Source organism: Dendrobium catenatum, unplaced genomic scaffold (assembly GCF_001605985.2).
Source record: "Dendrobium catenatum unplaced genomic scaffold, ASM160598v2 fragScaff_scaffold_1553, whole genome shotgun sequence".
Lineage (NCBI taxonomy): Eukaryota > Viridiplantae > Streptophyta > Magnoliopsida > Asparagales > Orchidaceae > Dendrobium > Dendrobium catenatum.
Genome location: NW_021320015.1, coordinates 271,220 through 286,021, shown reverse-complemented (window position 1 = coordinate 286,021; position 14,802 = coordinate 271,220). Strand labels below are relative to the sequence as shown.

Genomic DNA, 14,802 nt, shown 5'->3' with positions numbered 1-14,802 from the left:
ATCATGCAAGAGAAAGCGAGAGAATAAGAGTAAACTTAGGTTTCGTTTGGGATGAATTTCTTACTGCTTTTTAAAGCAGCTTCCAAGTACAAAAATTTCTAGTTAAAAAAATGTTTGTACTAGAAAGCCGTCTTAGAAAGTAATAAGAAAGTTATCCCAAATGAAACCTTAATCTAATGTAGAACGTTATAATTTATTTATTTTTTGCTTAGAAAGATCGATTTCATTTGAAGACGCTCTTTATCATACTTTTTAGTTTTTACCCTATCATTCTCATTCATTGACCTAAGAACTTATTTACTTTAACCTAAGTAATTACTTCTCTCAATGTTTAAAGGTTATTGTGGTGTTAAAGATATTAGGAGAAAATTTATATCAATATTGACTTGAAAATCATTGGATTTACTTTGAGATTAGTACTACATATAAAAAATTTATATAGCACTAATATAAGTCTATCCGCATATTTTGACATAAGTTTTTTTCAATCTTCTATAATTTGTTAATTATTCGCTTGTTAAATAGATAGATGTTTGAGACATTTATAAAATTTCTACTCTAAAAATGTATGTTTTAGTTAACATGTCCAATTTTGATAAGAAAATATATTATGTAATGTGCTTTATAGTAGAAAGGGCAAAAGATGAATACATAATTACATCAAAAAATTATTAGAAACATGACTGTTACAAATATGTAATACTTTTAAAATATCAAGTTAATATATATGTAATAATCAAATATTTTTATTTTATATTTTGTTTTATATTTACATCACTCTCAAATTATTAAAATCCAAAAAAATTACCAATTAAGAGTATTGATTAGTTAAATTTTGAATTATTTGTGTGAGGTGAAAAAAAAAATATATATATATATATTATTGAGCATACCTTCCTAAATATTTTAATGCAAATTTCTCCAAAATAAGTATTCTTTTTATTTATTGATTTATCATGATGAGTTTACTGCTTCCTATGGGATAACTTTCTTGCGGTTTTACTTTTCAGACTACAATCATAATTTTTATTTAGCAAATATTCTTTGCTGCTTTCAAAAAAAATTTCTACTAGAAAGTTATTTTCTACAATAACTTTAAAATTTTATTTTCACTATAGCAGCTGTACAAAGTAGTAAGAAAGCCTTCCCAATGTGGGGACGGCTTTCTTTCTGCTTCTTAAAGCACCTTTATAATAAACAAAAAGAAATGCGTATTTGGGACGGCTTTTTTCTTACTTTCTAAAACAGCTTTTTAGTACAATTTTTTTTTGAATTTGAGATTTTTGTACTAAAACGTTGTTTTAAAAAGCAGAATGAAAGCTGCCCAAAACGAAACCTTAATCTAATCATGAATCAGCTTTTTTTCATGTACTAAGACCTTGTGTTGTCTATTTTAGATTGTTCTTGAAGTTGGGCAATTCTATTGTCTTATTTTCAACATGATAAGATGTAACATCTTTGACTTTTACTTTGAATCATGATCTCCCAGTAAACAAAAAATATATACTTTGTCATTTTGTATTTAAATTATTATGAGAATTAATAAGTAATCAAAAATTGACATCATTAGACACAAATTTTAATACAAAGTTGAATTGAAAATTTTCAAAATTAAACTCATAAGCATACGAACTCTAATTTCAACAAATGTTTAGTCAAACTGAACGTCTCATTAAGACGAATTTATTGACATAAAAAAGTGATATGATCTGACTCCAAATGAGCCCAAATAAAACACTTCAAGCATAATTAAAAACTTCACGATATTATTTGGAAAAACAAATGACTTCCAAATCTCACATACTTACGAATAAATCTAGTGTCTCAATGAGACAATTTCAATAGCCCAAAATTGCTTGATAATGATATTATTACAGCACTTAAAAGATCGAACAATTTATGATTGAGGGAATCAATTAAGAACATCTATAGAGTGTTTCAGATTCTGACTTTATTTATATGGCGTGACGCTCTTAAAAATTCATAAATATGCCACTTTTTCTTACATGAATGAAGGCTTGGATCTTGACTTAAGACTCAAAAGAGCTTAAACACTTGAAAAATCTCCAAGCTCCACCTACTGGCCACCCCCATCAAACCATTGCACAATCGCCACCATCAAACCTCAACTCAATCGATGATGTCAGACCATCATAGTTAGACCATGACCCGAAAGTTATCATCAGACCACCACTCAACCATCGCTATCAGACCATCACCTGATCATTGTCATCAAACAAATGCCATACCAACATCCATTCATTCATCACCATTAAACTGCCACCGACCATTTCCATTGGACCACCACACAATCTTTGTCATCAAACCACAGTCGCCTAACTATCGTCATCCACCCACCATTACCCAACTATAGTCTATTGTCTAATATAACTCGACTACAATCCTCTAATTACTATCATCTGACTACAATCTCCTAATTATCGTTCACTTGAAAACAATTCCCATGCCACAAAGCTCGTCCAACGTCCATCACAAAGTATATTTTATATGTTGTATGTCTAGTATATTTAACTCATTCCCCAAACATAGGGAACGACATCATTTGGGGAGTAAAATTGGCAATCCAAAGGGTAATGGAAACTAAATACCTCATAAAAGTAAAATAAGAACTTAGCAGTGAAGAAAATAGTGCTAAAAAGGTTTATGTTCTATCACTTCTTTAGGATTTCAAGATATTATGTCTTCATTTTCCGAATAAAAACATAGTTACTTACCTTATGAATACGGCAGTTTGATGACTCATTTGATTGCTTATTTAAAGTCTGTAAATAAAAAATATATAGTTTAGAAAATCATGAAATTATTTTCACTCATTTTATATATTTGAATTTCTAATTGCACCTTAATTATGACTGAAAAATATTCCATGTTTTCAATTTCTTCAACTAAGTACAAAAGATTTATCATCCATTATATGAACTAGAAATCATTCATCATTCCGTTGGCTCTTTTTATTAAAAAGCATTTATGTTTCGATTGGAATAGCTTTTTTACTGCTTCTTAAAACAATTTTTTAGTATAAAAGTTTTTAAAAACTGCTTTAAAAAAGCAGTAAGAAAACTGTTTCAAACGAAACCTTAACCTTCAAATTCTGGATGCTCTCCGTTGCCATTCAGCACAGAATTCTCTTCTTCATTCCAAGAAGTTGCAGTCTTGCCAATTTTCTGAAGAACCTTAACCACCTCCTCAGCTGTAACGTTGCCTGTAACTGTGATTTTATTAAGCTCTGCATCAACTCTGTAAGTCTCAATATCTGCATCATAATATTATTAATCAGAACCAAATATATAAATAAAATAGCCAAAATCAGCTTAAAGTTGAAGAATTTATTAATTATGAACTTTGGCTGATTAAAAAGTACCTTCAATTTTCTTGATGGCTTTTTTAATGGCTTTGATGCATTCTTGACAGTGCATGCCAACTTTCAGCTCCACCAACTACAGAAAATCACATGCAATGGTGATTAGTTCTACAAAGAGATTAAATACAGAAAAGGAAGAACGAAAATGCTGAAAGATGAAAGTTATTTGATTACAGCCATTAGCTTTTATTGGACTTTGCTTTGTAAGGGTTGGGAAATGTTTCAGAAATCCAGCGGTGGGAAGCACATATAAAAAGAACTCCAGAGATTCGTTTCTTTGTGGAGAGGCTATTGTACTTTAACTTGTTTAAAGAAGAAAGATGCCTTCTTTAGTTAAAGTCTCATTGTTCACATTTCAACAAGTTCAAAGGCTAACTTTTTTGTTTGAGTGGATCGATGGTGTCATTTTATAGTTGTCATAATATTCAGCAACTTTTTGATCAAATTTGTACTTCCATAGTTTATAGAAAGAATAGTAAAGCTAGCATGAAAATTTTAGGCTCAGAAAATTCTAGCCAATAAGCTTTCTATACAATAAATGTTGGTAAGCAATTAGACATAAAAGTATGGAAAAGCATTTTTCTAATGAGAAATGTAAAAAAAAAAAAAAAAATTTTTTTGAAGGAACCCCATAAGAGGCGCATGGCGGCGTAACTAATCTCTCGGCGAGCCTACCAGAAATCAGCCCCAGAGGTGCAGAACCTGCAGTTATTTTCTCCTGACTTAAGGGGTCGCGCCGCATTAGAAGGGAATCGAATATGGGTTGGGAGGTTCCCAACCATGCTCGCCCACCAACCCAGCTAAGTCCGGTGTGGTTAAATGTCAAAAACTTGCGAAAATGTTTGCTGAAATTTTGAAGTTTTTAAAAACATGCGTTGGTGTTTAAAGGAAAAAAAGGTAAAATGAAATTTTTAATGATATTTCCAGTTTTTCAACAGAGTTTTTACATCTTTTTTACAGAGTATACCAAAACTCTTATGCAACTGCTAGTTTCCTCAGTAGCATTTTTTATAGACTATTTAAACTAGTAAGATTAGAAGTATTGCTGAGTTAACCAGTGAGATTGCTCCGACTTCATTTAATAAATATCTCGTGAATTGAGTTTGATGAGCTAATAAATTAAGTTTGAGTCGATCTAGATTCCAATTAAAGGAACTTGATTTCACTTTCTCTCCTCAACAACACTCCAAAGGTAGAAAAGAAATGGGGCTCCCTTCTTCTCTCTTCAATTCCAAGTGAAAAAACGAGCCATTTCCATGAGCCAAACAATTATTAATGACCCTCACTTTGATCCTGAGATTTTCAATCCAAACAAAAGCCGCAACAAGCCCTCTTACAATCCATGTATTTCCATCCATGACAGAAAACTAACAGCCTTTCCATTCCCTAATCGATGTTAGGTAATTAAGATAATTAAGATTCCAAAAGAGGAATTATCACAACCTCCTTCATACTTAATGCTTCAATGACCATCAACAAATACAAACACCAACCATTTTAGGCATTACTCTTAGGATTGGTTCAGATTAGGTTAAATCATTCTACAAGACATCTCATCTATGTAAATACCTATATATAGTTGTTATAGGTTGATGTATAATTTGAAAAAAATGGAACAAAGCTTTAGAAAGTTTTCCTCCTAAGTTTTATTCTCTTTCCTCCATCTCTCCTTCTCATCTAAGAATATCTTCATCTTGCTCCAAGATCCTACAAGTGGTGGCATAGTTGGGAGATGGAGGAGGTTTCTTGCTCAAGAAATCGAATAAGAGGAGGTCGCACAGGAAGGTTCGCAAGGTGCAGGGTTTGTGTGGGCAAAGGTGTACGCGGGCGAGGGTGCGCGGGGCGCACGGGCGAGAATGGTCTTGCAGTGGCGAGGTTCACGAGGCGAGGCGAAAGGCGTGCGTGGCGCGAGGGCAAGAGTCCAAGGCCACGGAGCGCATGAGACGTAGGCCGTAACAGACGCGCAGGACATCGGACGTGTGCAGGATGCGAGGGCAAACTCACGTAAGGCACAGTAGGCAGACGGAGACACAAGCGGTTGAGTTGCGTGTACACATAAGCCTCGTGGGAGGCGCTGGGCTAATGACCGCAAGAAAGGCGTGCGGCAGACATGGCTTGATCGCGGGTCAGCCTGGAACCAGAACAGAAGATCTTGTTAGTGAGGGCTGTGTTCGCGCTGTGAGAGAGGTGACGACGGGGAGAACGGGTGGAGAAAGAGCAAATGACTGACGATGCTTGATGCTCGGTTTGTTGTGCAAAAGAGAAGAAAGGATGAGATAAAATATGTCGATAGACACTGTTCTTGATGGAAGCAAGTTGAGCAGTGACTCTTGGTCAAGACAGGGAAGCATGAAGATCTGCCGCAAGGTGGAGTTGCAGCTGCTAGGAGGTGACCAGTGGGATGGGGAACAAGGTGTTGTTGGTTGGTCAAGACAGAATGATAGCATTCAATATTTCTCTTCCGTTTTTTTTTTTTTTTTTTTTTTTTTTTTTTTTTTTTTTTTTTTTTTTTTTTTTTTTTTCATTGTAAAATCTGAACAAATGTAGAGATTGTTATGATTGGTTTAGATTTAGGTTAAGTCGTTTCACAAGACATCACACCTATGTAAATACCTATATATAGATGTTGTAAGTTGATGTATAATTTGAGGAAAATGGAATAAAGCTTTAAAAAGTTTTCCTCCTAAATTTTGTTCTCTCTTCCCTTCATCTCTCCCTCTCAACCAATAGTATCTTCATCTTCCTCCAAGATCCTACAATTATGAAATGAGAACACCTCCGTAAGCTTGGCAATATAAATGCTCTTTCTTTGTACCTTATACTAATATGTTTGGTTATCTCATGACACATTTGATCTCAAGCTAGGTGAATGGCACTTTACTATCATAAAAAATCAAAGAATTTTCGTAGTACATACCAAAGTCTTTAAACAAATTCGTCAAACAAATAGCTTATTTAGTAACTTCAAAAAGTTTTATGAACTCTGCTTTCATATTGGACGTAATAACTGCCTGTTCAAGATGTTGGGATGGAAGTACACCATACAATGAAACAAAAAAGAAAATATAAGCAGCGGAAAATAAATGACATCAGGATTTAATGTGGAAAAACTCAAAATCGGGAAAAACCATGGAGCCACATCAGACTAAGAAATTCACTACGAAAAGAAGGAGAAATAAGTGCATATCTCTCTTCTCTCTAGCTCTCTCCTTGCCTCTCTTCTCTCTTACACCGTTCTCATACTCAAAACATAAGAGAAACGTAAGTAAATAACACCAAGGGATGCCACCTTTCAAAAAAATGAGAAAGAAAAATGTCAAGTCTGCCTCGAAGCACTGTGACGCTCAAGCCTCTGTCATCATGATATTGTGGTGCTCAAACCCGCAATGCTGCGACACTAAACAACGTTGTGATTTTGAATCTAGAGCGCTATGGCACTCTGTTCTCTATTGTTTCTCCAGCAAACAATGCATCACCAGGGCACTTGGAGACACAGCGCCAGGGCGCTTGGGGACTAAGGGTGTAAGTGAGCCGAGCTGCCTCGTGAGCCGGCTCGAACTCGACTCGTTAACGAGCTCGGGAGCCGAGATTATCGAGCTTCGAGCTCGAGCTCTTATGATAAACGAGCTCGAGTTCGAGCTCAACCTGACTCGACTCGAAAGCTTATCAAGCTACTCGATATATATATATTATTTTTTATAATATTTGATAGCTTATTTTTTTATAATATCAAACGAGCTCGAGCTTGATATTTTTTAAACGAGTCGATCTTAAGCCCACTAATCGAGCTCAAGCTCATTAAGGATTAAACGAACCAGGCTTGATAAGACAAATACTCGACTCGTTTACACCCCTATTGGGGACACAGCGTCAGGACGCTCGGGACACAGATACTCATTCTACCATTGCCAAACCTAGATACTCATTCTGTGATAGTTACACTGGTAGCCCAACTTTCTTGAATAAATCAAAGGTCAGAGCATGGTTGAGATGAAATTTCAGAAGCCCCTCGAGAGAAGAGAAGACACCCGAGACAAACCACATAGTAACAAAGGGTACATGAATCTAAGATGTTTAACAAGTAATACACGGACAATCGGACGAAATTCTACAAATACATACTCATTCAAATTTTTTATATGATAAAGAAAAGAAGAAAAATATACAGTTGGATCAAATTTACACGTAAAGCTGGGTTATGAATTACAAAATTATATTGTTCTCAGATTTCTTGTCTTCCAATACACCACACAGACTTTCTTTTTTCTCCATATCAATTTACACTAATTGACAGAATAGCTTGAGCAGAAATCCCCAGTTCCACTCATGTGAATCAATAAAAGTGGGTGAGATGAGCTTTAGCAAAGAATCAAGCAGGCAAGAGACAGGATTGAGATCAAAAGACGGAGTATTTCTTACTTCATAGCATTTTACGGAGTTCATTGTTAGCACCGGTTGGTCTTTCTTTAGGTCGATTTTCCTTTTGAAACTCCAGGAATATCTGGAAGAAAGGCAAAAAGTGAACCATTGGTACAGTGTATGAATGCTTTGCAGTTATTCTTACTAAGACAATCATCTATGAAGATTATCTAAAACAAGACACTGAAGCTCCTAAGCACAATTACATCAGTGAAGAAGCTGGGAAATTAGATCCTGTCAGGAGAGCTAAAATAGCTTTTAGCTAGTTACCGATTTTTAAACGTGGCAAACTATCTGGTTGAGCGGATGAGACTGCTTTCTTCTAAATCTCCATGCTTCCCTCCATGTTTTCACCAACTCCTACGACCCAATAATTTTTTGTTCCATTTTTGGTTTCACCAATAATCGTTACATGAACAAGCTCCCTCTCTGAAACAATGGAACCGGTTATTATCCCTGACAATTATCTCCCTACTGTAGATTTTGGAAATAAGCTTTATAGCTGAATGACAGTCGCTGCAAACCCTGAGATTCTTCACTACCCTTATTGTTTCCTCCGGCTGCGTACTGATGAGTGCAAATACAATTGCCAGCTTTTCACTGTGATGTTCAAGAGAATGCTCCTTTTCTTCATTTTCGATGTCAAATAAGACAACTTCAGTTTTTGGCATGTACCCCATTGCCTTTAATTGCTTGGTTAGTTCATCCAGCTTCAGATAGATTTGTTCTGACATTGGATGGGACTTGTCTCCTACATGGAACTCATGAACAGCACCATCCAGCTCCACCCAACTATAACCAGGAGTCTTTTGAATTCCCCTTCTCTTCATAGTCAATCTAAGTTTTTCAGACTCATCCCATCTACCATTTAAAGCATAGATATTTGATAGCAGAACATAATTACCAGAGTTATGAGGCTCTAACACAATTAACTTCTTCAAGACATGCTCTGCCAAATCAATTTTTCGATGTATCCTGCAACCACCAAGCAAAGCCCCCCAAACAACAGCGTTAGCTTCCACTGGCATCTCGTTTATCAACTGATGAGCCTCTTCCAACAAACCATTACGCCCAAGAAGATCAACCATACATCCATAGTGCTCTATTCTGGGACTCAAGCAGTAAACTTGACCCATGCTATTGAAATATGCACGTCCATCTTCTACCAAACCTGTGTGAGTACAAGCACAAAGGAGGCCTACAAAAGTATTACCATCTGGGCTTATTTGCAGCTTCTCCATTTGAGCAAATAACCCAAAGGAAGTCTTTCCATGACCAGTCATGGAAAGACCATTAATCATAGCGTTCCAAACTATGAGATCCCTCTCACTCATTCGTTCAAAAACCACCCAGGACCGAGCCATGCTGCCACACTTTGCATACATATCAATCAACGCAGTCCCCAAAACTGGGTTTGAGAGGAATTCATTCATTTCCATATAGTGAGTAACTCTTTCACCCAATTCAAGGGCCCCAAGTTTTGCACAAGCTGAAAGAACTCCAACCATGGTGAAACAATCCGGCTTTATATTCTCAGCTTCCATTTTGAAAAACAGCTCCAATGCCTCCTTAGGGAGCCCATTAGAAGAATATCCACCAATCATTGCACTCCATGAAACAACATCCTTCTGCGCCATTCCATCAAAAACATGGCGAGCTCTCTCCATTCTTCCACATTTAGTATACATGTCAACAAGTGAGGTAGCTACAAACACATTCCTATCCATGTCCTTCTCAGATACTAATTCATGTATCCATTCTCCCATCTTCGCATCGCCCAATTGGGTGCAAGCAGTCAGCACTCTCACGAGGGTGAAACTATCTGGCTTCAATCCCCTCTCCAGTGACTTTCGAAACACATCTACAGACTCCTTCAGCTTGCCTTCGCTGATGTATCCACTAATCATTGCAGTCCAAGACACAACATTTGTAACAGGCATTTCATCAAACATCTTCTGGGCGTCATCCAATCCGCCACATTTTGCATACATCGATACCAAGCTAGTATTGACAAAGACATCCAGCTCAAATCCAACTTTTAGAAGTTGGGCATGGATCTTCACTCCGGTTTCCAAATCAAGAAGCCTCGCGCAGGCCTTTAGAACAAAGGGGAAAGTGAAGTTGTCAGGCGACAAACCTTCCCGTCGCATATTGCAGTAAAAGTGAACAGCCTCCGCCATGAGATTGGCTGAGACCAGACCGCGGATTGCGGTGTTGTAGTGGAAAATGTTTGGTTTTGTGGTTCGTGAGAATAGCAGGAGGGCATGGGCGGGGTGTCCGGAGACGAACGAAGAGCGGAGAAGGAGGTTGAGGAGGTAGCCATCGTCGTCGAGGCTGAGGCGGTAGAAGCGGCCATGGATGAGCTTGAGGTCGCGGAAGGGAAGGGGTTCGTTAAAAAGAAGGTTTTTTAGGTCTAATGCTGCGGCGGAGAGGAGGGGACGAGAAGGAAAGGAAGTTGATGCAATGGCGGCGGCCACAGCGGCCATTTCCCGCTAAGATATTTCTGCAGCCGCAGCTGCAGAGAGGTAAATGGTCTCATACTTGCGAAAAGAAAGCAGTTACAGATTCCGCCATATCTAAGATCTTTGAACACGAGGCATAATATTTATTTGGGATTTTTACATACATACCACTTTATAACATATATATTACATATTTAACACTTAAAACTTAAATATTACATCAATACCACCTAAATACTATTCTCATAACAAAAATACCACTCCGTTAGTCCCCATCCATTTTCGTTAGCAAAGCCCTAGCAACCCGCCGAAATGTCTTCTCCCCGCTAGCTGTGGCGAGCAGCTCCGCTCCATTTTCGTACGGAAAGCCGAAATGTCTTCTCCCCGCTAGCTGTGGCGAGCAGCTCCGCTCCATTTTTGTTCGGAAAGCCTATCGCTACCCTGCCGAAAGCCCTAGCTCCGCTCCATTTTCGTTCGGAAAAGCTCTATCTCCGGTCATCTTCCTCAGGTTATCTTATACGCAGAATTTTTCACACTTCACTCTTGCATTCGTAGAAGTGTATTAAGGATGAAGATCAAAAAATACTTTTCTTAGAAGATGATATTCAACAAAGGTGGATGAGATATTTTGCTAAACTTTTTAATGAAGAGTGTGAACTCTTGCATTCGTAGAGGTTTAGGTCAGAGTTTGGTTTTGCTTCAAAGATTTTCGTAACTTCAAAAAATTTCCCACACTTCAGTTTTTGTAAATTTCTAAGTCTTTGTTGACAGATTGTGTTTAGTTGAAATTTTTTGCTGTAAAAGAATTCCCCGCTGTAAAAGAACTTAAATAATTCTTAATTTGGGTCTAAAGTTTAGAATTTTTCACACTTCACATCTTCCTCAGGTTTAGTTCAAAGCTGCTTGTGTTTAAGTTTGGAGTGACCACACGTCACTTTTTGTAAATTTCTTTGTCTTTTGCTACGTAATGACTGTAATCTCTAAAAGAATTTGTATGGTAATGCTTTTGAATGGAGTAAGCAAAGTGTTCTTAAAAATTCATTTGTCAATTTATTCCTAAAGTTTTTTATCTTTGTTGACAGATTGTTATAACATTTGAAATGAGTTCTATGAATTCGTCTGGCACGAGACGCACACGAGCTGAAGTTTTGAATAGCTCTCTCCCTCTCTCTCGTCCAAGATCAAGAATACCCATGCATCTTCTTCCTCAAGCAAGAATAACAACACTATCATTAATAAGTATGTCAAATGAAGAAGTATAGTTTGGAGACCAATTGATGCTTAGAAATTAAATTGAAAGCATGTGAATGATCAAAAAATTAATTTAATTGTTATTTCTTCGTTTGCTTGCATTCGATAAAAGTAAGCTTTGGACTACTATTTAAAAAATAAAGGAAAATTCACTCATTGTGCATTTATGTGGATATATAGTTAGTATACTGAGTTATATATACTTGTTTTTATAAAGGTGGGTCATAAAATAAACAAGTGCCCAGTTGATTTATTAATCTGAAAATTTGATACTCAATTATATGGCCATTTGCATCGATTTTTTCTAATATGATTGATAACTCTCTAGAAAATTAAATTGATCAGCATGATCTTGAGATAATATTTAAATTTAAAATTTTAAGAATTAAATTCAAGATAATCTGAACTTTGATCTCAACAAATTTATAATTGAATTGAATGTTTCAACGAGATGGACTAATCGACACCACAAATGATCATATAAAAGTCTAAATGAACACAAATCAAGTAATTTATTTAATATCAACTCATTTTCAAATCTTATGGCGGTTATAGTTAGATCGAGCAGCTTGAAGAGATGAATGCAATAGACTCTATTGCATTTTTTGACGATCACCACCAACGATTGCCTTTTGACGATCACCACCAACGATTTCCATCAACAATCGGTACTATAACAATTACCATACTTTTGTCATTCGACAAATATTGCTAGACTAATAACATATATCTCTATTGTTGACTTTAAAAGTCCACGTGTTGACACCTAGTTTTTATAATTCTTATAATGGTTATCATTCAATTATTCCAAATTATGTATATTACTATATTTTTCATTTGTGAGGAAAGGAAGATTATTGTATCTTCCATTATATATTAGAATGTTACAACTAGGTCTGGCTGGATAGTTTTTCTCATTCGTGGGCTTTCCGCAAACAAAATTATGGTCTCTCACAATTTCTATCTACACGTATTAAATTTGTATACAAAAATCAAGATATAAAATACATATTTTATCACTCTAAATTTCCTAGCACTTAATAATGACAACATTACAATTTTAGCTTTCAAAAGTTCATGATATCTAGCCCTATATCATTTCCCTATAATGTAATAAACATTTAAACTAAGATTTAGGATCTTTTTGGGATAATTTTCTCCTTATTTTCACTTTCAAATCTCAATCATAATTCTATTTGGCTATCACTTTTTAGTTGTTTTTAATACTTTTGTGGTCGGAAGCTACCTTTTGTAACCAGAGTTGCTAATATGTGCTAGCATTAAAAAAGATGTTGTTTATTTTTTAAAATAATATATTTTTAATATTTATAAGAACTTTCTTTTAAGAAAATTATTTCCATACAACAGCTTCATAATCATCTTTACAAAATGTTGCAGACGTCACAAACAGATATTTGCCCTTATCATATAACAATGTATAGCGACAACAATTTTCTCACTCAATATTAAAGATTGAATAATATTAAATAAAAATATATAATTTATTTATGATTTTTTATTCGTCGCTACAAATATTAACAATATTAAACAATAAGGTGGTTAAAAATGGATGTTTATAATTTGTCACAAGTAAGTCAAAGATAAAAAATTCATTTTGATGACTAATTTAAATATCATAGATGATATAAATATAAATTAAAGGTGGTAACTAAAAATAAAATAATAAAAGTTAAATTAAAATATTAGTTCGGGTGGGGGGGGGAGGTGCAATAAGCAGGGGCGGAATCAGCCTTAATTCTTAGGGGGGGGGGCAAAATTATAAAAAGATTAAAAAATATATTTATAACAAAATTCAAACAAGATATTATATTGCTACACGATATCTTTTTTAGCCTTAACAAATTGTTTTGCTAGATCTGCAATGTTGTCCAAAGATGAGAACTCCTCGCTTGAACGCATATCAAGAATGTATGTCGATAGCTGGTGCTCTAAAGCCACAAGTTCAACAATAGAAAAATCGACTGAACATAGTTCTGCAAGCCGAATTAATTTTTTCTTATTATAAGCAGAGAACGAGTTACTTGGATTTAGACATGACATACAAAGAAGCAATTCAGTACTGGCTTCAGAGAATCTATTATTCAGCTCTTGAAGTTGCATATCAATGATAGTATATTATCTCTTTCATTTACATCGTAACACCAAATTGAAGGTCGAATTCCTGGATCAGCTGGGAGACTGTTAATATCAGTCTCCAAAGGTTCTTTCCTCTTTAGATAACGTTCCATTCGAATCAAAAAATGATTTGATATATCCTGTGAAAAATTATATTAACATGGTCTACTCTCTTTTAGTAAGATCAAATAAAAAAAAGACCTAAATTCGAAAAAAAGATCTCAATCCAACAATAATAAATCAATCCATAACAACATATATGCAACAATTACCTGAAGAATTTAGAGCAAAACAAGTCCGTTCTCAAGGTCTCCATACTTGTTTGAGCTTTATTTAATACACACTTATGATGACATTTACCTATTAAATTATTGATTAATGTTCATCTATTAAATCCTTGAGCAAGAATTTTAAAAAACAAATTCTCAACTGATAAGCCGAACTGAAATCCTACAGGTCTTACATTGAAAAATCACATAGTATTCCAAATCTTGTCTCTCTGCTATTCTCTTCTTTGCTCTAACGTTTTTCTACAGGTTTCAATCTACATATTCTACATCAACAAACTTACATGGATACAGCAACCTTTATAAAAATAACTTCTCAAGTCCATTCTCAAATCTCAAGGACTCCAAACGAAGCATTTGTTTAATATTTTGTGAGAAAGATGGATGGAGATAGAATGATCAAATCTCAGCTGATTTATAAATTCTCAAATCAAAGCAGAAATAATATAATTTAAAATTTCTCATGGAATTGCAACTGCTGGCGGCTGGCCAAACGGCCCAAACCAATTTTCTAAAGGAAAAGGCATACGAAAAAATTGGAAAGCCAAAACTTAGCAAACAAAATCTGAAACTTGAAAGAAGAAACAAAAAGCTGAATAAATTTTCAGAAACAAGAAGAAAAACTTACACAATCTTGATTCCTTGGAGCGAAGTTGCGGCTTGCCGGCTGCGGCCTGAAAGGCTGAAAGCTCTACGCCTCTACCCGCTGTCGCGTGAAGAAGACGGAAGGAGGGGCTGAGGGCTGCGGTCTGCTTTTGCGATTCGCTTCTGAAATCTGAATCAGCTTGCGATTCATGAAGAAGAACAAAAATAAGAGGCGTCGCGGGATGTTAGGGCAGAAAAGGGGCAAACAAATTTTTTCAGA

General features: G+C 35.6%; 2 protein-coding genes across 4 annotated transcripts; both read right to left on the bottom strand.

The window, feature by feature from the left end:
• Window positions 1-1,369: 1,369 nt before the first annotated feature.
• Window positions 1,370-8,128, bottom strand: LOC110101135 (copper transport protein ATX1). 3 transcript variants are annotated; one of them, XM_028700519.1, is made up of 5 exons: window positions 8,072-8,128; window positions 7,802-7,883; window positions 3,383-3,458; window positions 3,104-3,274; window positions 1,373-2,783 (listed from the first exon to the last, which is right to left on the bottom strand). In XM_028700519.1, the coding sequence occupies exons 2-5, from the start codon at window positions 7,823-7,825 to the stop codon at window positions 2,773-2,775; spliced, it is 282 nt and encodes a 93-aa protein (XP_028556352.1). In that variant the 5' UTR covers window positions 7,826-7,883; window positions 8,072-8,128; the 3' UTR covers window positions 1,373-2,772. The 3 variants fall into 3 exon arrangements, with proteins under 3 accessions (XP_020684595.1, XP_028556352.1, XP_020684587.1); XM_020828936.2 differs by lacking the exons at window positions 7,802-7,883; window positions 8,072-8,128 and adding an exon at window positions 3,557-3,843 and having other exon boundaries at window positions 1,370-2,783; XM_020828928.2 differs by lacking the exon at window positions 1,373-2,783 and having other exon boundaries at window positions 2,832-3,274.
• Window positions 7,489-10,581, bottom strand: LOC110101128 (putative pentatricopeptide repeat-containing protein At3g08820). The gene is made up of 2 exons (XM_020828920.2): window positions 8,072-10,581; window positions 7,489-7,883 (listed from the first exon to the last, which is right to left on the bottom strand). The coding sequence occupies exon 1, from the start codon at window positions 10,285-10,287 to the stop codon at window positions 8,197-8,199; it is 2,091 nt and encodes a 696-aa protein (XP_020684579.1). The 5' UTR covers window positions 10,288-10,581; the 3' UTR covers window positions 7,489-7,883; window positions 8,072-8,196.
• Between the last annotated feature and the right edge of the window lie 4,221 nt (window positions 10,582-14,802).